Below are 25,471 nucleotides of genomic sequence, written 5' to 3'. Positions count from 1 at the left end.
TGAGCCAGAAGTTGACATGTCGGACCTCTCAACCAAACCGCCTTCAATTTGTCTGAATAGCTTACATGCAGGTTCAGATTATTTTTGCCATTTACAGAGCCTAGGGCTGTCGTAATTTCTTAGGACATTTATTTCAGCGATATCTGTCACGTAGTAGAAACATCTTATGTTTGGTCTTCCAAAAAATTGCCTACCACAGCTTTAAGCAAAAACAAGTGTGAAATTTTGTTTACTGAATTTCACTAATGTAGAAGATTGAGTAGTACAGCATTAGCCCTAAAAGTTATTTACTGGTGTGTCATCTCTGCAGGATGGATGTTTGGTTCCACTGGAGGCCGCTCCGGACTCTTCCCAGTGGACATCACTCAGCCCTGTGCCCCACCAGACTACCACAGCAGCAACATGGAACGACAGCTTGAAAGGAGAAAGAGTATGAGACTCTCTAGCACCTCTCCCAATATCCCTGCTGTCCGCTCAGTGCCAGTCAGCAATGAGCACAGTGTGGAGGGGATGTCCATCCAGAGATCTGAATCAGACCGTCAGCAGTATCCCATGACTGAGTTTGCCAAACAATTCTTCACAGATGCCATTGGCAGGTGAGGATTTTTGGAAGCTTCCTTAGGAAATCAAACTTAGAAAATGGAATTTGCATGGTTATCATTTGCTGTTAAGCTGAAATTTTGCTTGGTTTATTAAAATGTATAGGTCTATATTAGGTCTGGATTTGAACCTTGGCCCTCTTGCACAATAAAACGCTGTACCACTAAACCAACATTTAAATAATAAACAATTTTTTTTTTGGACTGCCATTGTGCCCCCTCAAAAAATAAGATGCCCATTTTTTTGCCCATCACATAGCCATATTTTACATCTTAAAGGAATATTTCAGGTCAATCGACAGCATTTGTGGCATATTGTTGATTACAACAAAACATTATTTCGACTTGTGCATCCTTTTTTAAAAAAAAAAAAAGAAGCAAAAATCGAAGTTGCAGTGAGACATTTACACTGGAAGTGAATTGGGCCAATTTTTGGAGGATTTAAAGGCAGAAATGTGAAGTTTATCATTTTATGAAAGAACTTAAATTAATTCTTCTGTTAAGAAACTTCTGTATTATTTGAGCTGTAAAGTTGTTTAAATTTAGATTTTTAGGGTTTGTTGACATTACATATCTACGACCCCAATTCCGAAAAATGTATGAGAAATGCTAATAAAAACAAAAATGGGTGATTTGTAAATTATATTCACCCTTTGCTATATTGAAAGCACTACAACTACAAATTATATGATGTTTTTACCTAGTGAATTTTATTGTTTGTTTTTTTTTTTATGTACAATAATTTTAAATCAGATAATTGCAACACACTCCAAAAATGTTGGGACAGTCGAGTGCTTACAACTGTGAAACATCACCATTTCTTCTAATAACACTTATTAAGCATTTGGGCACTGAAGACATAAGTTAAGTTGAAAAAGTGGAATTTTCCCCCATTCATCCATTATGCAGGTCTTCAGCTACACAATTGTATGGGGTCTTCGTTGCCGTATTGTGCGCTTCATAACGCACCACACATTCTCAAATGGAGATGGTCAGGACTGCAGGCAGGCCAATCTAGCACCCGCACTCTCTGCTTATTCAGCCAGTATGTGGTTTGAAGTTGTCCTGCTGAAAATGCCGGGACACCACTGGAAAAGACAGTGCTGGATTGCAGTATATGCTGCTCCAAATTTTATACATATCTGTCTGCATTAATGGTGCCCTCACCGATGTGCGTGTTACCCATGCCATGGGCACTGACACACCCCTGGCCCATACAGACACTGGCTTTTGGACCTGATGCGGATAACAGCTCCTTTTCCTCTTTGGCACGGAGAAGACGACGGCTGTGTTTTTCAAAAACTATGTGTGAAATGTGGACTCATCGGACCAAAAAACACGGTTCCACTGTTCTACTTTCCATCTAAGATGAGACCGAGACCAGAGAAGTCAGCAGAGCTTCTGGACAGTGTTGATGTAGGGCTTCTGCTTTGCAAAGTCTTTACTTGCATCTGTGGATGCAGCGGCGAGTTGACTAACAAAGGTTTACTAAAGTGATCCCAAGCCCTTGTTCATGATATCCATTACAGATAAATTATGTTTTTTAAGACAATGATGTCTTAAAGCGCATTCAGAACTGGTTTTCGTCTTGCCCTTTACGCACCGAGATTTGACCAGATTCCTTGAATCTTTTAACTATATTGTGCAGTGTAGGGGGTGAAATGCCCTAAATCCTTCCAATTTGTCTTAGGGGAACATTGTTCTCAAAGTGCTGGATTATTTGCTGAAGCATCTGTTGGCAAATTGACAAGTCTCGAATGATCCTTGCTCTTGAAGGACTAGGCTGTTTTTGGAGGCTCCTTATATACTATGGCATGATTGCCTCACCTGTTTAACATCTGTTTCACATTGCCTTGTTATTTTAACTCATCAAATTGTTATTAGTCTTAAATTGCCCGTCTCAACTTTTGTGGAGTGTATTGCAATCATCTGATTTGAAATTACTGTACATAAAAAACCCCAATGAAATTCACAAGGAAAAACATAATATAATGTGTAGTTGTATTGCTTTCAATATAGCAAATGGTGAAAATAATTTACAAATCACTACTTTGTTTTTATTAGCCTTTTTCATACTGTACCAACCTTTTTGGAATTGGGGTTGTACAAGTCATGCAACAAAGTTAAAATTAGCTATAACTTTACACAGAAAAGGTTAGTAAGCGATTTTATCACTCTAAAATCATGTTAACACGCATATTATTTATGTTTAGTGGCTATACTTTTGAAATAGTGAATATTTTAACATTTATTGGCCCCATTCACTTCCATTGTAAGTGCCTCACTGTAACCCAGATTTTTGCTTTTTTTAAAGAAAAGGAGCAGCAAGTCAAAATAAATTTTTAAATAAAGCATTGTTTTAATTGAAAATATCTTAAGTTTTTATTTTATATTCTGTAACAAAACGACACATCTTTTTACAACTTATAAACTCCAAAAGCTTTTTTCTTGGGGCTTTTACGCGATATATATTTGGTATGTGAGTGACACAATATTTGTTGTATTCTACTTGAGAACTTTCCGATCTGTATGATGTTTTGACCAAATGTCTGACGGTATGGTTTACAGTAAATAATCATTTTTTTATTTGCTATGAAAATGGAACACTTCAATTTGTCAGACAATTAAAAAGCACCTGTTAAGGGTTGGTTATATTGCCCATATGCATTGTAAAGTCCAGCTTCCTAGAATTAAAACAACACCCATATTGTGTTGGTCAAACAAGTAGTTATTAAATCATTTAAGGGATTTTTTTGGTCAGCGCTGAGCGTCAAAGTATGCCAAAATATTGATTTATTATTATTTAAGTGACTAAGAGCAAGCGTACAGTATATGCCTGATTTATTTTCTCTCTGCAAGGCAGACAGCATGCATAATAAATAATATGTACCTAAATCTCAACATGTGCAAAAACTTTAAACTCGTTTTAATGCTACAATAACTTAAAAAGTACTTTTAAATCTTGGAATTACATTGTTTTTATTTATAAAATGTATAATTATTTCGGAAATGGAGATATTTTCTCTCAGTACTTCAGCATTTTGGCTGTGTGCTCGCAGAACGATGCAGACACACCAACGCAGAACTATAAATGTAAAGCCTACAGCATACAGTAGGTTTAACGTGGACGTATAAACTGACCTTTACAGTACATTCCAAAATGCAATGAATTTTGATCTCTGTCTTTCTCCTTTTCACAGACCAAATATGAAAGACCATCCTAATGGTGGGAATGAGATGGTGGAATACACTCCGGTATGCATGAAGCTCTTAGTAATAACAAAGTGGTTGTGGTTTTAATAGTTTGTTAAATGTTTTTGTTTATTGTGTTTACCTTTATTAGAATCCCATTCAAGAATCCCTTATCCTTTTCTCAGACAAAGAGCTTAATCATCTGGGTGCTCAGAATTTCATGGGTAAGTATACTAATGTACCCCAACATAAACCAGTAGGGCAGTGGGTCAAGCTACAAGTTAATCATAATTTAAGTAGTTAATATTGTCAATTGCAGTCTAGTTAGTAGCGTTGATACTTTTAGTTTAGCTATATCTACCAACACGGTGGTACATGTGTACACTACATAAACATACATGAAAGCATGTCTGTTTGCAAAAAGTATTTTACACACTTGTGTATTGTGTTCTTTGTGTAGTTTTGATGCAGTTTATGTTAGATCAGCCTCTGAAGAAAAATCAGACAGAGGGAGACTGTGTTAGATACATCCTACAGGTGAGTTTTCCTTTTAAATCTACACAATTTCCATTTGAGAGGTATTGTGTGTTTTTCCATCAGTAACATAACTTGTTTTGGTTTAGCTTGGAAAAGAGAAAGAGTTACTCAGAGATGAGATCTACTGCCAAGTCGTCAAGCAGACCACCAAAAACCCAGTCAAGTGAGTGTGTGAATATGTAAGAGGGAGAACAGGCTCCTTTCTGCATCTGTGTATGTCTTTAAGACCCCTGACGACTGTACATTTTTTGTGTTTAACTGCTAAGGTTAATTTAGTCAACATTTAGGAGTATACTAGCATATAGATGGCCTCAAAACTAACAGACATGGACTGAATGTCACAAAACTTTATTGTTCATGTATGCAAGTAAGTGCAGAAGTGTTTTGTACATTTAAATCAGGGGTGATGTCTACTCTTACGATTCCCATACTCATTTTATGATTCTCTTGATTTGTGCTTGGTGTTTTACTAGGGAGAGCTGTACCCGTGGTTGGCGTTTGCTGAATCTGGTGACCGGATTCTTCCCCTGTTCTAACACTCTCCTTTCATATTTCACCCGCCACCTGGAGACCATCATCCGGGATGCCAACCACCCTTTCCAGGGTACAGTATTGACCTCCAACAGCTTACAGAGTATTCATAGTGCAAATTGGCTAAAATCACCCTATACAAACAGGTGTTCGATATGAGCCAAATTTAGAACAAATTCGATTTTTGCACTAGAACCTACTGAGAAAGTACATAAAGGAATAGCTATGTTTGTTCATAGTGTAAATGTGTGTGTCTCGGTGTGTGGGTTTGTGTTTAGAGCTGGCAAATGTGTGTGAAAAGAATCTCAGACGATCACTCAATTTTGGAGGACGCAGGCATATCCCCTCCCATTCAGACATGGAGGCAATCTTGGTGAGTGGATAGGAAATTGATGATAATAAGAATTGAAAATAATCGTCATATGATCAAATTTAAAATCCATTCTTTATGCCAACTCATCAGTATACATATTTGAATCTATTTCATTTAAAAATATGTATTCTAAAAAATGCAAGAATTCAAACTAGAGGTCGACCGATTTAGAGTAGATTTTGCTGATACGATAACTAAGGTGGTGGAAAAGGACGATAACTGATTAATCGGCCTATTGTTTTTCAAATCTATATATAGAATCTTAAAAAAAACATGACGGGCACATACACAGAGGCTACAAGAGACCAAAATGAAAAGAAATCGGAGATGTAGTTTATTGTTTAACCAAAATCCCAAGAATAATTCGAAAAAATTAAGATTTGGTGCATAAAGTGGGATATTTAAGCCCAAATCACACAGGGACACTTATTTTAAAATGACTGAGACTTGGCTCCGTTATAATGCTCTATATTTAAAGCAATAAGTATTAATCAAATTAAGCTTTTTATAGCCTATATATTCACCAGATGAAGGGTTTTATACATAAATATATTTCACCAGATAATAATTAGGTTTATTATTATTTACAAGATTTGAAGTTGGAGACACGATGTATGTACTGACGGGGCACGTTTCTATATAGTTGCTTTTTTCTTTGCATGCCCTCGCTTCAGTTTAAAGGTGCACTCAATAACTTTTGTCCATGTCATCTTGGTCTTACACTGACACCTAGTGGCTTGGATGCAGTACCATCATTTAAAATCAACAGTTTTCAGTTTCAGATGCCATTATATTACTGAGTGCACCTTTAAAGCACTTGGTTATCTAATCAAAATAACAAAATATATACTGAAGTGAGGATAAAAATATGGATGAATATTGTCAATTGTCAACTGCAAATCCCCACAAGGTGTCAGAGATTGTTTTTAATTTAACCTCTAGAGGCTGCTCTTATACTGTAGAACCAAGCCATTTTAACTGTAGAATTCTCCAGTGCTGATCACAGAGGAACATGGAGCAATAATAATATTAAAAATAATAATAAAAAACTATCTGCTTAGATTTTTGCAGATAACCGATAGTTCCAAAAAGCAACTATCGGCACCGATTAATCGGTAAAACCAAGATATCGGTCTACCTCTAATTCAAATGCATTCAATTTGATTTGATTGTGAAAACTGTTCAAGTATTATATAACATGAATTCTTTTAAATTTACATTAAATATCTCCATCGGTTTAAAGACAGAATGTCATATTGAGCAGACGAGGTAAAAGCATGTAAAACTGTTTATATTTGGTGTGATTTCTGATTCGTGTGCAGACTGGGAGAAACTCTCGTCGACTACCCATCATGTTGCCGGGTGGAACTGAATTTATCTGCAAGATTCGCAGCTTTAGTGTGAGTGTGGGACACTTTTTATTTACTGTATAATTTTTTTCATTTTATTATCACCAATTTTTTTTTAGAACCGATGATGTGTTGTTGTCTAAATGTCATGTTTTTGTTTGCGTGTGTGTGTTTGTTTCTATAGGTTGCATTTGAGGTGGTTACAGATATTTGTACAGAGATGGGTGTCATGAATCCAGTAGAGGTGAAGGAATTTTCTATCCATGCCACTAAAAAAGGCGGTAAGAAGTCCATTGTCCCTCTCATAAACACAAACACATGCACTCATATATACAGTGCTTATATAAACTCAAAATATGCATTTATAATGTACATTAAAATGCCCTAATTTCTTTAGAAAATGTGGTGCGGCTCATTCACTCTGATGAGTATCTGTTCGACTTCTTGTTGGATGATGGCTCAATCTCCCTCTCCTTTCATCGAGTTATCTGGAAACAACCCCTGCACTTCAACAATGATCTTTACATAGAGTTCCACTACCAGCTGGTACAAAAACTTCACGTTTCAGTTTGGAATCCATTTTTATGTGAAATATTAAAGTAATATTCACGTTAACACAAGTAACCTGTGTTACAATAATGCATTTCCAAAATAAAAGAATATATGCAATGTTTATAATACAGAATATTCCTTAGCACTGATTTAGTTTAGTTGTTTTCCAATTCAGTTTATGTATGTTTTTCAGCTTCTGGCTAATTATCTGGAAGGGAAGCTTCTGCTGCCTGCCAACAGTCCCACAATTTACCAGCAGGTGGCAGAGTTGACCGTTCTTCAGCACCTCGCCCTCGGACTGACCCAACCACCCTCAAAGTAAATTTAAATCTCTCCAGTTCTGTGATTTTGTATCCCCCCAAAATATTGTATGATATTGGTTACTGAAATTTGACTTATAGTTCGCCTAATGTGGTATAGTTAAACCAAAAATTAAAATTCTCTCATCATTTACTCACACTCACGCCATCCCATATGTGTATAACTTTCTTTCTTCTGCTGAACACAATTAAAGATTTTCAGAAAAATATCTCAGTTCTGTACGTCTATATAATGCAAGTGAATAGTGACCAGAACATTGAAGGTGCAAAAAGCATATAAAGGCAGCACAGAAGTAATCCACACAACTCCGGTGGTTAAATCCAAACCTAATAGGTGTGGGTAAGAAACAGACAGATATTTAAGTCCTTTTTACTATCAATCTCCACTTTTACATTCTACTTTTGTTTTTGGCAATTAGCATTCTTTGTGCATATCGCCACCTGCTGGGCAGGGAGGAGAATTTATAGTAAAAAAAGACTTAAATATTGATCCGTTTCTCACCCACACCTTTCATATCACTTCTGAAGATTTGGATTTAACCACTGGAGTCATATGGATTACTTTTATGCTGCATTTATGTGACTTTTGCAGCTTCAAAGTTCTTGCCACCATTCAATTGCATTGTATGGACCGACAGAGCTGAGATATTCTTCTAAAAATCTTCATTTGTGTTCAGCAGAAGAAAGAAAGTCATACACATCTGGGATGTCATGAGGGTGAGTAAAGGATGAGAGAATTTTCATTTTTGGGTGAACTATCCCTTTAAAAAAATACTGTATCATCCTTATTTATAAAACATTGTTGGTAATTCATGTTTTTATAACATCAGCCCTGAGGTAAAACTGTACCTTCCCTGGGTGGATCGGGTCAGTGCCAATGACGAGAGACTTCTTGCGAACATACGGGCACAGTTTTCTGCCATCGGCCCCCATAACCACCTTGATGCCAAAGCTCGCTTTCTGAGTGAGTAAACAAATCTGTGTAAATTCTCTCATCCTGCTTTTAGAATTGCATTTTTGGATTTCTGGGTGTTTACACATGTACCAGCTACTGATTTTACATCCTTTTCTCTCTCTCTCTCCCTGATCTTCTCTTCATATTTTCTAAACATACTCTTTTTTTATTTTTTATTTTCTTTAACAGAAATTGTTAGTTCGCTGCCACTATTTGGAATGAATATATTCACTGCTCAGAAAGTAAGCCATCGCAACTGCCCCTCTCCCTCCTTGATTGCTGTCAACCATGAAGTTATTTTGGTCCTTGATCCTAAAACACAGGTACAGCATCCTTGGCCTGACATCTAAGACAATATAGTTATATTCAGTGTGGTTATAGGCTTAAATTCATTTCAGTGCTTTAGCATTGTATCATATGATGTTTTAACCATCATTATGTGGTGTTGTAAGTGATCAACGACCACAGCACTAAACTTTTACAAACTGCTATTACAGAACATATGCTTGAAAATGGCTCTGGAAGATGTGCAGTCCTTGCGCTCAATCCGCCCCAAAAAAGACAAACTGCCAATAGTCGAGGTGAACTTTGGCAACCCAACCAGTCTCAAGACTGTCAGCTTCAATCTAAAGCAGGTACTTATTTACACGCAGGTCTTGGATATTCATGTGCAGGATTCTCAAGCAAAATTTTATTTTAATCAGTGAAATTTTTAATAGAGGTTGCTTGTATTTATTTGGTTCTCCTATCTCACCCAGGCAAAGGAGCTTTGCCATACCGTTGCTGTGATTATGGAGGAGGTGGTAAAACCCACTGCCTACAGCAACATATCAAGTCGGACTGGAACCCCTAATTAAACAATCTACATATGCAACTTAATATTATCACATTATTCAATCAGATGCTCCAAAAATGTTTCCTGCCATACAACATGACAAATTTTGTATTTTGAAAAGTTTACATATGATCAATGCTAATGATTTAAAAATGTTTAATTTTATAATACGTGTATGATTTATTGTCATAATGAATTTATGCCATCCAATAGGGATGATTTCTATTCTATTTATAAAGTTGACCTGGTTTTGAAAATGTTCTGTATATGTGTTATTGTCATGTTTAATTATTTGCCCTCAAATAATCATTATAATAATAATAAAAAACTTTCATGACTGTGGATGTTAAACTATTTAACTTTATAAAAGTGTACAATCTATCATTGTGTATTTAGTCATTCTGTTTAAAAATAGCTTATTGTAAATGCATTTAAAGCAGTGACTAAAAAAAACAGTTCAAGGAACGAAAACGGCTACAAAGTCCCTTTCGGTCGTTTCAGATGAAAAAGCTATTTTTAACTGATAGTAACCTGTTCCCTTACAACTCAGTACACTCGACATTGCGTAGTAACGTAATCCATATTTCAAGGTAAAATTGTACCTTCCCCGGGTGGATCGGGTCAGTGGCAATGACGAAAGACTCCTTGCGACCATACGGACACAGTTTTCTGCCATCGGCCCCCATAACCATCTTGATGTCAAAGCTCATAATGCCCCATATGCGTTACTACGCAATGTCTCGTTCCCTTCGTCTCAGGGAACCGAGGTTACGTAACAGAGACATTAATAACCGGTTAATTTCGTCCCAAATATTTTTTGATGAAACCAAACACCAAAAGGTTTATCATAGTAAATTTTCTGAATTACACCACTTCCTGTTGCCCAAAAAATGAGTCTTCTCTCTTCTAAGTAGATCATGATAAGCATGTGCTTTGATCCTGAAGGAAGCCGCTGCATCACACATTTCTTTGCCAAACTGCACATTGTGGATGTAGCCTTCAGTGACATGCTGAAGACCTTTTTAACAACTTTATATAATTACTACATATGCATGCACATTACAAATATTACGTGTAAAACCTACATTTATCAGTTGTTTCAAAGTCTTTTCTAAATTATTGTTAGATATGATGCATTAATACAAATTTGATGCTGCTAGGTTTTGACTGTGAAATAATTATTTATACAGTTTATTTTTTTATTTAGGCCTTACTTCGTGATGATCGGTTTCATAAGGCGAATTACAGCTAAAGACCCAAAAGCAATGAGTGTGTGCTCCCTTCTGTTTTACCTAAATGTTGGTTGATATGTCAGTATAGCTATGCTTGTTATGATTTCTATGCTGATAATTCTTCCACATGGGAAAAAATGTAATTACTTCTTTTCGGTGAGGCAAATCGCTTATTTCGCTTGTTTTTCCCTCGTTTCTCTTGTGAGATCTGGCAGTACAGCAGCTGGTATGAGGGTGATTATGTGCAGTATTTAGCAAAGAGTAATGTCATTTAAAATTAACGTTATTAACTGTTCTTTTATTTCGTTCTAACCGGTTACTATTTGTAAAGGAGGCTGTGTAATGCTGGAACCAGAACACAAAAATAAAACTTCTGCTCAGAACGAAGCTAAATGAAAAACATTTCGTTTTTTTTTTTTTTTTTTTGTTTTTTTTTTTGTCCCTGCTGTAAGTAAACAATTCTAACCGTTCTGGAATATCTACGAGACTTAACACGCCCCCTCTTTTAACGCTGCAACCCCCCAATGTTCAAGCCAAATCTACGCCGTCGGAGTGACTAGAGATCGTAACGGTCAACTAGCGTGTTACGAAGTCACCATTTGCTGATACCATACAAATGAATGCGGAAAGCCGTAAACTGACACCAACCTGTCGCAAAATTGTCCGCGTCTTCTCTTTAAACAACAGCAATTTTATAGTAGTAAACTCCAAACATAGTTCATTTCAAAATTATTTTTTAGTGTAAAACGTGTTGAAGATTAGCAGACAGGTGGTCAGTTCATTAAGTGATCAGCTGTTTCCTCACAAAAGCAGTTTATCAAGCACACGTAAGCCAAGCCCGGTTCCAGATCAAAATCACTGAGGGTGCTTCTGAAAATAGTGGAGATGTATCGTAATATATATATATATATATATATATATCATTTAAACTAACTATATATATATATATTGTTTAAATGCTACTAAAACAACGCAAATAACAGTTTTTTATGTACAAAACATTTATTGCTTCGGTTTTTTTATTTATATATATATATATATATATATATATATATATATCATTTAAACTAACTATATATATATATCATTTAAACTATATATATATATATATATATATATATATATATATATATATATATATATTGTTTAAATGCTACTAAAACAACGCAAATAACAGTTTTTTATGTACAAAACATTTATTGCTTCGGTTTTTTTCACATGATCTGTCGCTTATTCTAAAAGCTTATTTTAATGTTGGCCGCAAAGTGGACACATTTGTTTTATTCTCAGAACATTATCAACCTGTTTACAAGCCCATGGGTCATGATGTGGGTCTCGTCAATGTTTGGCACCCCATTCAGCACACAACTGAATAAAACAGGCTGCATGACACTGATAAATGATTACTGCCAGAGTAACCTTCACATACAGGTGTGAGGGACTTCAGCATTTTAGAAATAACACAAAGAATAAACATATTCCTTTCTCACTTGGTTTTACTCGCGTGTTCCCTCCGCGTGCGAATGATGCGAAGATCTATTGGGATTTCACTAAAGATCACCACTGAAAAGGTTTGCTCGCAGAACTGGCACTAAACAGCACACGCAATCTCATGAATGAACACGGAGTGACTGCAACTCTTTTCTTTTAGCATTGCACTATTGAGCACTTTATGTACTCGCATGCATGGTTGCCAGATTGCATAAAGTTTGTGTGACATAAGGTGAAATATTTCCTATTTGTTCAAGTATAAATATCTGTTTGGGGTGTTGTATTTATTATCTGGCAACCCTGGGCATATTAAAAGCTTATTGATGCGCGATAGGTCCCAAAGCCAGATAAATGAAAGATCTAATAGAAAAACGTTCATTAAAAATCGACCCGCGGGCAGCAGTTTGCCCTGGTCTGTAATTGAGGGTGCTCTAAGGTTCGTTTGGGATTTTTAAGTTCAAAACCCCATTATAAAAACCCATAGGAAAATACAGAGGGAACCCATGGCAAATTCTCTTCCGGGTTTTTGGACTACAAACTGAACAGCTCTCTCTCTCTCTCTCTCTCTCTCTCTCTCTCTCTCTCTCTCTCTCTCTCTCTCTCTCTCTCTCTCTCTCTCTCTCTCTCTCTCTCTCTCTCTCTACGGCACTGCCACATTATGCATTTTGTTAATAATTTGTGTTAAAATGTGTAGTTACCATGAAATTTGCAACAGTGAAAGCTCGTATTATTACACATGCAAGTTCAGAACATTAAAGAAAATTACAATTGAACTTATTAAAATAAAATTTTCACCCTACATTTTTAGAGGCTTAAATGTGATTAAAATTGTTGTAAATGTAATATAAAGTAAAACATACACTTTGCATACACACATGCATATGTGTGTATGTAAATATAGTTGCACCCTTCCCCCGTCCCGGTTTAACTCTCAAAAAATCTACTCACCTTAGCTATAACGGGATGGGTGAATGACACAACAAGATGGCCAGAGGTGTCGTACAGAGTATTTTTAATGACTTTGTGTTGTTTCTTGGAATTTCATGAGCACAGAGAAATATCAGTACGTCCACAGCGTGAAGGTAAGATCTTGTGGATTTATGAATAAAGCACACTTGTTTTAAAATACTTGTTGACCCCTCTCCAAACATAGCACTTATGGATGTGACCATAAAGCTCTATTTTGGTCTCGTCACTCCAAATTACAGTGTGCCAGAAGCTGTGAGGTGTGTCAAGGTGTTGTCGGGCTTTATTTGTGGCATTGGCTTCTTTCTGGTAACTCGACCATGCAGCTCATTTTTGTTGAAGTATCGTCGTATTGTGCTCCTTGAAACAACCACACCATCTTTTTCCAGAGCAGCCTGTATTTCTCCTGAAGTTACCTGTGGGTTTTTCTTTGTATCCCGAACAATTCTTCTGGCAGTTGTGGCTGAAATCTTTCTTGGTCTTCCTGACCTTGGCTTGGTATCAAGAGATCCCTGAATTTTCCACTTCTTAATAAGTGATTGAACAGTACTGACTGGCATTTTGGATATCTTTTTATATCCTTTTCCATCTTTATAAAGTCCATTACCTTGTTACACGGATCTTTTGACAGTTCTTTTCTGCTCCCCATGGCTCAGTATCTAGCCTGCTCAGTGCATCCATGTGAGAGCTAACAAACTCACTGACTATTTATACACAGACACTAATTGCAATATAAAAAGCCATTTATGCCAATTAAACCTGTGTGTGTCACCTTGTATGTCTGTAACAAGGCCAAACATTCAAGGGTATGTAAACTTTTGATCAGGGCCATTTGGGTGATTTCTGTTACCATTATGATTTAAAAAGGAGCCAAACAACTATGTGATAATAAATGGCTTCACATGATCACTATCCTTAAATAAAAGACAGTTTTTTTGCATGAACAGTCATATTTTCAAAATCAATGACAAAATTTCACAATTTTTGCCAGGGTATGCAAACTTTTGAGCACAACTGTGTGTGTGTGTGTGTGTGTGTGTGTGTGTGTGTGTGTGTGTGTGTGTGTGTATATATATATATATATATATATATATGTGGTACTGCCACATTATGCATTTCGTTGCTAAACTTGTAGGCTACCCTTTATAGAAGAGTTCTGGTACTATGGTACACTGATTGTATCACCAGGGTACATTGATATATACTATACTATATTAGTTTGCTGTTTACACAATCTAGTGGTGTCACAGAGGTTGGTGATATATCTCAGGACACTTGTTTCAGTGATATCTTTCAGGGAGAAGGAACCTTTTCTGCCCCCCCTTTAATAATGTAAATCACATACGCCGAACACTTGGAACGCTTCAGCAAAGACCCCGCCCTTCAAGTCAGACATCTGCAAGCCGATTAACCGCCTCCTCGTACTGACCAATCAGAAAGGTAAAAATGAAATAAACCCCACCCTTTTGACAAAACTGGCCAATCAGATTACACTACATCTCCCCTGCACGAAAACAATCCGCCCTTCAAATCACTAACATGGCCGTCACCAGGGAGTGAGTCCAAGGATTTGGAGGCGAATATTACTGTTTTTTCTTAAACATTCTTGATAATTGACAGTGAAACTGGCGGGAGGTTGATATTGCATATCTATAACGTAAGTTAACGTTGGGTTTGTAGTCTTTTTGGTATCCGCTTTCACGTAACCAATACGGCATCTTAACCCTTAGACCACCTCTGTTAAACCCAGCCAGCTGTTTATGTAGATTATTATAAATGTTGTAATGCTGTTTATACATTATTGGTTGTAAATGTAACATATTATTCCAATACTTCGACATACAGCAGGGTTTTATCAATCGCTTGCATGTCTCTGCATGGTCAACACGGAAACGAGAGCTGTCTTTTACGTTAAGATAAATCTAATAATACTGGGGAAATCTGTCGTATTGTACTTTTTTATGACAATACTTGCAATTACTTTAAGTCTAAAATTGCTCTAACCACTGACTTGTCAGGTAAAAACCTCTCTGTTGTTGTCTCAATGGCAGTTTCATATTTTCTGAAGTAAAATTACCTATTTTGGTTTGTATATGAATCCTTTATTGCCATTGCAATGTATAAAATCTTACAAAATCTGTTTTGGGTGGCATCACCACTCCCCTTTGTCTTATAGTCACCTTTATAAATCAGTTCAGTCCATCTCACCTCTTTAAATTATGAGATTAAATGTAAATTATTTTGTTATTCTTTTTGGCAGTGTTGGTTAATTACAAGAAGAGAGGGTTAGCTTTCAGGAGAGTTGATTATGTTTAGCTGTCTCTAAAGAATAATCCAAACTCACTCAGTGATTTGTTTGTCAAAAATAGCTCATTACCAAGAAAGCCAAAAAGATTAAAAGCTTACTGTACATTTTCTATATTGTTTGTGTTGGCCAAAAGCTGTTTTTGTTTAGAATGTTTGCACTGATCCTAATCTTGTTTACTAATTTTAGACTTATCACCTAATTTATCCTATTTCATTTGAGTCTGTCATTACTTGTTTGTTATGACAACATGAGAGTTTGGAAAGTTCGCACCGACCATGTTTACATACAGAAGAATATTCCTATATTAACTGGAAATCTGTCATATTCTTTCATGTTCTGTATGTGTCACAAAAACTTTCCAGTTTCAAGAAATCCAATTGAGACAGCTAGCATATGCCTGCAGTAATTGGAATTATTTTTCATGTAAACACTTTATTTTGAATAGGGTGTAATTAAGGAATTCTGAGTGCTAACCCTGCATGCAGTTGTAAAAAGTCAAGCAATAGAACAAACACATTTTTGGACTGAAGGTTTGGTCAGTTTGCAGTCTTGTGTGCTGTTGTCAGTGGTGTGAAAGAGAATTAAGTCGCTTAACCCTTATATTGTGTTACGGTCAAAACGGATCATTTAACTTTTTTATTATTTATTTATTTATTTCCTGAAAACTAGTTTATTTCATCCATTTGGAATAAAATTCTATGACTTTGTTCACACAGGGGATCTGAACACAACATTTGTATTTTTATTTTTTAGATCATTTTCATAAAATATTATTGGTATTATTTCACTTTGTTACACCTGTGGTGTTCCCGGTCTAAAGCCATAGGAAATGAATAGATTACACTACAAAATACAGAAATATTAAGTGTTTAGAAAGCATCCCAATCCTTTAGATGAGCACATATGTGGGTGTGGGTGTGTTTGCACACACAGAATCCTCGGACATGGGCACACACACACACACACACTCACACACACACAAACACGATATGTGTTGAACCCCCTTTTGTGCATCGACTTTCCATGTACACTTTTTGAGGAATATTTAAATATCTACATATAATATTATGTTGTGTTTGGGCTCATTTGAATCAGGATAGTCTGCTCTAAGTGATGATATGTCATTGTCTATGTTATATGTATGTTTCAGGAAGTAATAAGGAAAAAGGTGATAAGACTCCTGTTATATTTAAGTGTGTCAGTGGGAATTTCATACACTAATACTCACTGCAGTTTGGCCTCTGAGTAAGAGAATTGGTAGGATCAGCTATATGCATTGTAAAGTCCTGATTGTAAGATTTAAAATGACACCTATTTTGTTTAGATCTTGCAAGTGATTAATAATTTATTACATAATTATTATTTTTCTCTGCAGGGAGTGCCCCCCCACTAGACTGGTATAAGCTCAGTTAAATGAATCCTTCTATCTATAATTATTTATTTTTTTAATATGTTAAAAAAAATCACAATTTCTAAAAAAAAAAAAAAAGAAGTTGACTAAAAGATCTAAAGCAATATCTTGGGATAATATATGCAATATGAGTGATTTATTAACAGTCTTAGTGGGCCAGTCATGTTTGACCAGGAACACAAAAGGTGTTGGCACAAACTAACACAACACAAGGGTTAAATGAGTGTGCAGAAATGTAATGGCCAGAACTAGCATCTTAAGGACTTCAAGTTGAGAATAGCGGGAAAAGAACGTGCTTGACAAATCTTGGTTTGTTCAGAATATGCAGATTATCATGTATTGAGGAATATTCCAATAGCAGTAGAACATGTTAACCTCTTTTTTGGAATAAAAGTATAACCACGAGAACATAGAACCAGAAAAAGATGTACATGTAAACTTGATATGTTTTCTGTTTTGTTTTTTCATAACTCTTTTAATTATTGGTTTCTCCCCAATCAGATCCCCTTGAATGTAAGAGAAGCCCCACCCTCTCACTGACTTCAGCTCCCTGGACATCATCAGCTACAGCACTGACTGCCTCATCTCAGACTGGCAGTGCCCGCAGGTGCAGCGACTTGGGGCTGGGGGCCACAGTTGCCTTCCTCTGCCAGCAGGACTGGGATTGGGACAAGCGTCGACGGTGACTACCAGCTCTGTGCATCTCAACAGAGTATGGTGTGAGACAGTGGTTGCCATGGAGCTACAGGATAAGAAACAGGTAAGTTGTTTAGATGCTTTTATCTTAAAGCTGAAAGTGTTTTTTAGTCTTAGAGCACTTGGACTGTGTTCAGAAAAGGGCCAGTATATGCAGGCTACACTATATACCTATGTACAATTACTTCTTAATTATTAGCTAGCTATTATTACATGGCTCTGTGGAATACTTGATTCCAATTGGTCAATCATGGCATTCTGTTTTAAAATATTTCTGTGTAATGGCCTCTAAATTGAGTATTTGATTGTTGTCCCAGGAAAACAAGGACTAGTGTCTGCAGTCTCTTTCTTCTCACATAATAAAATAATTTATGTCCATTTATTTATTTTTCTGGTAAATACCCATATACAGTGTCAAGAAGAAGTATGTGAAACTTTTGGAATTACCTGCATTTATGTGTAAATTTGTCTTGATCTGTTTTGATCATTATCTAAATTACAATAATGAACAGATACAATCTGTTTTAAATAATAACACAAATTATTGTATTGTTTTTGTACATATTGATTCAGCATTCTGACATTCAGTATAGGTTGGAAAAAGTATGTGAACTCCTTGGCTAATGATGTCAACAGAAGCTAATTAGAGTCAACTAGATTGGAGGTATGGTTTAGAGCTACTTTGACTTTTTAGCTGTGTCTCGTTTCGAAGGCTGTGTGCTAGGTAGAACACATCCTTTGAAGGCTGCAGTATACCGAGCATCCTCCTTTAAACAAGCCTCGTTTAAACGAGACGGCCTTCGTAGGACAAACGGAAACGGAATGTAACATTTTTGCTATGACAGCACGCCACTCTTAAACAAGCACGAGCGCTTTGAGTGAGAGGGGAACAAAGTTCCTCTGGAAGGGAATGTATGAGGTACAATTTAGGAGAGTTATAATGATGTAAAGAGAAAAGAAAATAGATTTTACAGGTGTACTTTTAGTCTAATACTTTATTTTAATTATATATTAATATAATTATACATATTATATACTCTGCACCCATCTACTGAGGTACTTCAACTTGGGAATTAACATTCCTTGCATTTGAACATCATATTTACGGGCAAATTGGCGTAATTTTTTTTAAGACATTTCCGTTGAAGCAAAGAATTTTGGGTTGTGAGTGGCCACGAGGGATACACCTCATGCATCCTCTGAATTCCCGTGAAAAAAGGTCACATTCGAAGGCTGCATTCGAAGTGTCCTACTCCCTTTTCTGAAACGAGACAGCCTTGATGATGTATGCGGCCGACAAATGCGACCTCCGGAGGATGCAGCCTTCCAAACGAGACACAGCCTGAAACATTTTGAGTTTGCTGTTCACAAGAAGCATCTGCTGATGTGGACCATGCTTAGAAAAAAGAGATCCCAGAAGACCTTCGATCAAGAATTGTTGCTTTGCATAAAGCTGGAAAGGGTTACAAAGTTATCTAGAAGAGCTAAGATACTCATCTGTCCACAGTTAGACAAATTGTCTATAAATGGAGACAATTTAGTACTGTGGCTACTCTCCATGGAGGTGGCCGTCCAGCCAAGATGACTCAAAGGGCACACCACCGAATGCTCAGTGAGGTAAAAAAGAACCCTAGAGTGACAGCTAAACTTGAAGGAATCATTGGAACTGGTTAACATCTCTGTTCATGAGTCCACTATATGGAAAACAATAAACAGTCATGGTGTCCATGCAGGACATCACAAAGGAAGCCGCTGCTTTCCAACAAAAACATTGCTACATGCCTGAAATTTGCCAAAGACCACGTTGACACTCCACAACGCCACTGGGAAAATGTTTTGTGGACTGATGAAACTTAAATTGTTGGTGAAAACAGGCAGCACTACGTATGGCATACAAAGGGCACCGCATACAAACATGAAAACATCATCCCAACAGTGAAGTACAGTGGAGGGAGCATCATGATTTGGGGCTGCTTTGCTGTTTTGGGGCCTGGACCGCTTGCCATCATCGAGGGGAAAAATTAATTCCCAAGTTTATCAAGATATCCTACAGGATAATGTCAGGGTGACTGTGCGGCAGCTGAAGCTCAGTAGAAATTGGGTGATACAGAAGGACAATTACCCTGAATATCGAAGTAAATCCACCACAGAATGGCTTAAAAAAAGAAAATCCACCTTTTGGAGTTGCCCAGTCAGAGCCCAGACCTTATCCCAATAGAGATGCTGTGGAATGACCTCAAGAGAGCCGTTCACACCAGACATCCTTGGAATATGGCTGAGCTGAAGCAGTTCTGTAAGAAAGAATGGTCCAAAAAAATAAGAATATTAATAATAATGAATTCCAAAGGGTTCACAAACTTTTTCTTGCCACTGTTATAAGCAGGGAAATGTTTTGTCAGCCTAGTCATTATTGCAAATAAACCCCTTAAAGAAGATACAAGACCACTCCGTTTCCTGTTGGCGTCTTGATCACTCTGTATTGCTTATTTTATAATAATGAATGACTGACTGTACATTATTTTGTACACAACTTTCTGTATAAACTTCATGCCTTAAGCACATTTTCTAAACAACATAATTCAGCCACCAGTGACAACGTATCAAACACACTCATGTAGTATTAAATAGCCTGTGCTTACAGTTGTGTTGATAAAGCTTGAACTCTTACTCAGTAATACTGGGTTTTGTAGACCACGCTGAAGTTGTGACCACACCAGAGAGCTTTCACTTTTGTTTTATTTAATACCTTAGGTATTCTCCGTACAGAAGGTTTTAAAAGACTATAGAAATAATGCTATACATAACAGAAAATTATTTCGTGATAAAATACAAGGACAAGAAATCCTGAAAATTATTTGCTTAGATTTTGTTACTTAACACATTTACAGTGGAGTTTCATTCTTATCGCCTGGTCATGTTAATGGGTATTTTTTGCTGACATGTTCTGTAATAATTAACAGTTCAACTTGAACCACACTAGACGCATTTGCATGATTGAGAAACACATATCACCTTTTACTCTTGACTTTGGACATGAAGACAGGCTGACATGTTGCAGTGAATTTCTGTGTTGTAATTCATAATGTGCTAATACGGCACATTAGAAAAAAAATTACATTGACAATGGAAGTTTTTGCCCCTAGCATGTGAAAGCAGGGGGTTATTTTCATGTCTAAGCAGCATGGTAAAATACATTTGTCACACAAATTGTTGTGATTAGATTTTTTTCATATACACTCACTGAATACTTTATTAGGAAAACCTGTATACCTATGTATTCATGTGATTTAACTAATCAGCCAATCATGTGGCAGCAGTGCAGTGTATAAAGTCATGCAGATACGGGTCAGGAGCTTCAGTTAATGTTCACATCAACCATCAGAATAGGGAAAAAATGTGATCTCGGTGATTTCGACAGTGGCATGATTGTTGGTTCCAGATGGGCTGGTTTGAGTATTTCTGTAACTGCTGATCTCCTGGATGTTCACGCACAACAGTCTGTAGAGTTTACTCAGAAAGGTGCCAAAAACAGAATTTGCAGAAACATTGGGTAAGGATAGCTTTTACAGTTGTTACTGTGGCTGGTGTAGAATAGAGGGATCTGGCTTGGAAACTTGGGCTGGAATGTGTTGCACGGTTGTTTGGTTCTAGGGATGCTCCGATTGATCGGCCACCATTGGTATCGGCCGATATTCACATCCTATGATTCGATCGGTGATCGGTAATTTGGCCGATCACATAAACCAATCGCTCATGTCGCAAAAGATGCGCGGCTCCTTTAAGACTTCAGCAGCACTGACATGTCATCACAGAGTGTGGGGAATACTGGCATAGTGTTGTAAGACAACAAACTTGATTCAGCAGTTAAGAACGATGCAGTGGGAGAGTTATGGCGAATATGAAATGTTTGTGTACTGTACTGTTAATGTGGCGTTTCACACCCAACAAGGCAAAGGGAAAACAGCACAAGCTGTGAAACGGTCCTTATTATCGTTCATGGCAGCAGCTGCTCAGTCTCCACCGGGCAAAGGTATCTCAGTAATAACACGAGTTACAAGATGTGGTGTAATTCAAACTTAATCTATTAAATGTCTTCCGATTAAATGACATTAATAATAGTAGCACTTGCAGAGTCCAGAAACATGCGCTCTTTCTCCACTTTCCTTTCATCTCTTGCCCTCATGAGAGAGCGCATGATCCCCTCATTAAAGTTCATGCAGCAACAAGTGAAAAATGAACTATTAATAAAATCATCCAACTAAATGAAAAGGAAGGGAAGGAATTTATAAATATAATAATTCTTTATACAATATTAAGATACCATAATATAATTTATTAAATAAAATGCAAAAATAAAATAGAAATAGAATAAGGAATAATAGTAGTTATACGAAACAGTAACAGTGAATCAATAATAAAAAATGTCACCTATGGCTTATTAGTTTGTCTTCAGTTTGACACTATAGCTTCATTTTTTTTTTTAGAGTTTTATCTGTCTTAATATAGAGAATATTTTGTTAGCCTATACTTGTTTTAAAGTCATATAAAAATGAACAAGCCTTTTAAACTTTTTAAACTGTTTTTGTCAGAAATGACAAAGCAAAGTGATATTACTAGGAAGAGGAAAATTCAGTTTACAGTGACCATGTGCAGAAAGCTTATATATATAGCCAGTTATGACAGAGATCCTGATAAAAGGTGAAATTATCAGGATCGGTATCGGCCGATCAGGTGACAAGAAGATTGGTGATCGGTATCAGCTGATAAAATCCTGATCGGAGCACCCATATAAGGTTCAATAAGATTGTGAGGTTTTAACATTTTCTTTAAATAAAATTAGAAAATTGAGTAATACTTTTCCATGCAAAAGTCAACGCCACAATGCTAGGGTGCTCTGGGTGGTAGCCAGGGTGTTGCTAAGGTTTTCTGTTTGTTTTTTGGCACATTGCTATGTGGTTGTAAGGGTGGCCTGGGTGGTTGCTTGGGCATTGCTGAGTGGTTTCTAGGGCATTGCTGGGTGGTTTCTAGTGTGATCTGGGCTATGATATTATTGTCCCTTTTCATTTGATTCAGGCTTTTCAAGTCTAGGGAATTTTTTGCATGTTTTAGCATCTTCCAGGCCCAAGCCCCACAAGTTTAGATATAATTCATGTCCGTGGCACTATGAAAGGGGCCATTCACACCAAATGCATCCTTGCATCAAAAAAGCTAGACGCAGGGAAACACGGGTGTCTCGATATGCTTTTTTACAGTTCAAGTTCTTTTTGTTATTAAAAGTTTTTATTGATTCCATATAACATATATATATATATATATATATATATATAAAAAATAACAGAATATTTGGAATCACATTATATTATTTACAACCCTTCCTCCCGAACATTAACCACCCCACCCCACCACCCAACATAAACAGATACCCCAGTGGTCAAATATAATTGACAAAGACACACAAACAAACAATAAAACAGAAGAAAATATTTAGAAATACATTTAAAAAAGTATATGTTCAAAAACAAAAAGGCTACAACATACACATTTAAAACAACACGTCTTCCTCCACTGCCCCTCCCCGAGAGCCCTCCAAAAAGGCCAAATAGCTGCCCCACCTCCTGATGAACATATCCATGTTGCCTAGCCTTCTATATGAAAACTCTTCCCAAGCTGCCACCCTGCCCATCTCCTCACACCACTCACGAAAAGAGGGGGCTCCAGCTGACTTCCATCCTCTAAGGATAATCTGCCTGCCCACCATAACACCGGCCAGGATCCAATTCTTCATGTACTTATCTCCTACATCAGTGACTGCCCCGTCACCCAAAATACAGAGCCTGGGGCAAAAGGAGATCCGAGTACCCAATACGTCGGCCATAAAAGTCTGGACCCTCATCCAGAACTCCTGTATCTTACAACACCCCCAAAAAACATGGGTGGTGTCTCCATCTTCTAAATGGCATCGCCAGCAGGTGGGTTAAGTCTATACCAAGTCTATACAATTTAGAAGGGGTCCGATAAAATCTGTGTAGAATCTTAAATTGCATAAGGTGCACCCTTGCATCTCTAGATACAGACTTGACGTTTTTAAGAATCCTAGCCCACACTCCCTTGTCCAAAAACAAATTTAAATCTTCCTCCCATAACCTTTTGAGGGAATTTAAAGCTCCGTGCCCCAGACTCTGAATTAGCAGGGAGTAATACACTTGATGCCTCATGACCTTTTCCAAAAGCAGTAATCACCACTCCCAGAGTATCTGCCGCTTTGGGGGGTGCGTGCCACTCCCAAAAACAGTGCAGAGTAGGTGGCGCAGCTGTAAATACTTATAAAATTGAAATTTGGGAATTCCAAAATTTTGAACCAAATTTTCAAAAGGTCTCAATACTCCACTCTCATATAGGTCACCGAGTGTATTAACCCCCCTCACAATCCAATCTGACCAATAGAAAGGGGACTTATTAATGCATAGTTTAGGGTTCTGTCATATAGTTCAAGTTCTTTTTAACCTGAGATGGCATCTAAAAATCGTGACGCATCTGCGTGAGATGCTGAAAAATACAGCAAGACCTGCGTCTAGCTGCTAGATACATGCCTTTTAGTGTGAACAGCCTCTAATGTTGCAGAATGAATTGTATGCCAGTGTTTAATACTTTAAGTGTTTGAGCTTTGTTCAAAGTATGAGCAAAAGTTAGAGACGCTTGCCTTAGGAAGCATCACTAATGAATTGTGAGGTTTGTAAATAGAACCATTAGTGAGTTTCAATGAAGATGTGAGGTTTAGGACAGTTCAGTGAGGATGACCCTGTCCTGCTCTGCCTCATTAGTGCTAGGATCGTAAACTGCTGTGTTAGCCGTTATGGATGAATGCCTGGAAGGGGCAGTGAGGGCATGCCACGCTTTTGCTTATGTCAGAGCTCCATTTTCCCTCTATGTCCTGTCATCCCTGAATCCCTTACTTCATACTCTAACTCTTTCTCTTAAAAGCTCCCCATGCCTGTTACCTGCCCAACCCTGTCTTGCTTTTTATTTTAATTTACACCATTTTATTCTTTTCTGCTGCCTTTGCAAACCTCTCAGGCTAATTAAAGCTAGAATTCACAAAATCTCCTTTCTTTTCTTTTTCAGTTCAATCTTGTTTCGTTTAAGTGGCTTCAGGAGATCTCCTCTCGGTCTACACACTGTTACCATTTGAAAAGTGTTTTTCATCCTCCTCTCTATGGACAATTACTTTGATTTAGTGAGGTCTGCTTTGGGTGCATCCCAGCTACCCTGCTGTACTGGGACAGCTAAAAAAGCTTTAGAATGCGCAGAGACTGTCTGTCCAGACTGTGCGACTGGTGCTGAAACAACAGCATATTCCATAGCCGCCCTGCACACTCCTGTCCAACCCACACACACACACCAGTCACACATAGAGCTGCATTCTGAACAGTCTGTCAGCCGCAGAGGGACTAGGTGCTGCCATGATCCTGAAAAATCGGTCCTGGTTCTGGAAAGATAAAGTGAGTGGATCTGTGCACACTTACTGTAACAAACTCCTGAGTTGATTGTGATTTGTTTGTGCTGGGGTAGCACTAGCAATAAATGGCATCTGGGGTTTAGCCCATTAGTGCTATATCATAAAGCAAAGCTATGTACAAGTGTAAATAATACATTCGTACGTTGATACACGACTCGGCTGGTTGGTACATAGTTGTGATATTCACTGTAGGTGATGAAGGTCAGCGAAACTGTATGTTTTCATGCACTTTAAAAGTTTGGTTTCAGTCAGACTTAATGTAATCCTTTTAAAATGTCATGCAAACCATTTCGCCTGACTGAAATTGTACCAATCCGATTTTTGTGAAGTCTAACTAACAGACCTAGATAATGTGACTGTAGCTCGGCTTCATGTATACATGTTAGTCGGACCATAACTGGCCTTTGTTTTGTGCACATGCTCCAAAAATCAGGTGTATTCAAAGTGTTTTCAACATACTGTAGGGTTGCCAACTGTACCATATTAGTGTTTTTGTATTTTGGCCGAAATGAAGACTTCCAGTATTGAAGCAAAATGCTTAAGCATCCCATATTCGTGTGACAAAAATTTGGCAGCCCTAATTCAACACTTTCTCAGCTGATTTCCTT

At 37.3% G+C, this 25,471-nt stretch overlaps 2 protein-coding genes across 5 annotated transcripts in view; both read left to right on the top strand.

The window, feature by feature from the left end:
- The window catches only part of LOC127423216 (unconventional myosin-XV-like), a 57,589-nt gene extending 48,010 nt beyond the window's left edge, over positions 1-9,579 (top strand). Inside the window, exons 50-64 of the mRNA XM_051667355.1 lie at positions 311-596; positions 3,800-3,854; positions 3,943-4,015; positions 4,252-4,328; positions 4,415-4,491; positions 4,802-4,932; positions 5,138-5,232; positions 6,555-6,632; positions 6,766-6,862; positions 6,979-7,127; positions 7,327-7,451; positions 8,284-8,417; positions 8,598-8,731; positions 8,906-9,043; positions 9,167-9,579. Coding sequence (XP_051523315.1) covers positions 311-596; positions 3,800-3,854; positions 3,943-4,015; positions 4,252-4,328; positions 4,415-4,491; positions 4,802-4,932; positions 5,138-5,232; positions 6,555-6,632; positions 6,766-6,862; positions 6,979-7,127; positions 7,327-7,451; positions 8,284-8,417; positions 8,598-8,731; positions 8,906-9,043; positions 9,167-9,265 — 1,748 coding nt within the window. The 3' untranslated portion in view covers positions 9,266-9,579. The remainder of the gene's footprint in view (positions 1-310; positions 597-3,799; positions 3,855-3,942; positions 4,016-4,251; positions 4,329-4,414; positions 4,492-4,801; positions 4,933-5,137; positions 5,233-6,554; positions 6,633-6,765; positions 6,863-6,978; positions 7,128-7,326; positions 7,452-8,283; positions 8,418-8,597; positions 8,732-8,905; positions 9,044-9,166) is intronic.
- A 4,882-nt stretch (positions 9,580-14,461) lies between these two features.
- The window catches only part of LOC127423037 (transmembrane protein 94-like), a 54,299-nt gene continuing 43,289 nt past the window's right edge, over positions 14,462-25,471 (top strand). For all 4 annotated transcript variants that reach the window (XR_007894265.1, XM_051667024.1, XM_051667023.1 and 1 more), the window contains exons 1-2: positions 14,462-14,589; positions 17,153-17,411. Coding sequence is in view for 3 of the 4 variants with exons in the window: in XM_051667024.1 (XP_051522984.1) it covers positions 17,388-17,411 (24 nt within the window). In the remaining variant the exon portion in view is untranslated. The remainder of the gene's footprint in view (positions 14,590-17,152; positions 17,412-25,471) is intronic.

The sequence above is a fragment of the Myxocyprinus asiaticus genome, chromosome 32 (genome assembly GCF_019703515.2).
Source record: "Myxocyprinus asiaticus isolate MX2 ecotype Aquarium Trade chromosome 32, UBuf_Myxa_2, whole genome shotgun sequence".
Classification (NCBI taxonomy): domain Eukaryota; kingdom Metazoa; phylum Chordata; class Actinopteri; order Cypriniformes; family Catostomidae; genus Myxocyprinus; species Myxocyprinus asiaticus.
Note: the sequence above shows the minus strand (reverse complement) of the source record. Positions and strands in the feature narration are given on the sequence as shown.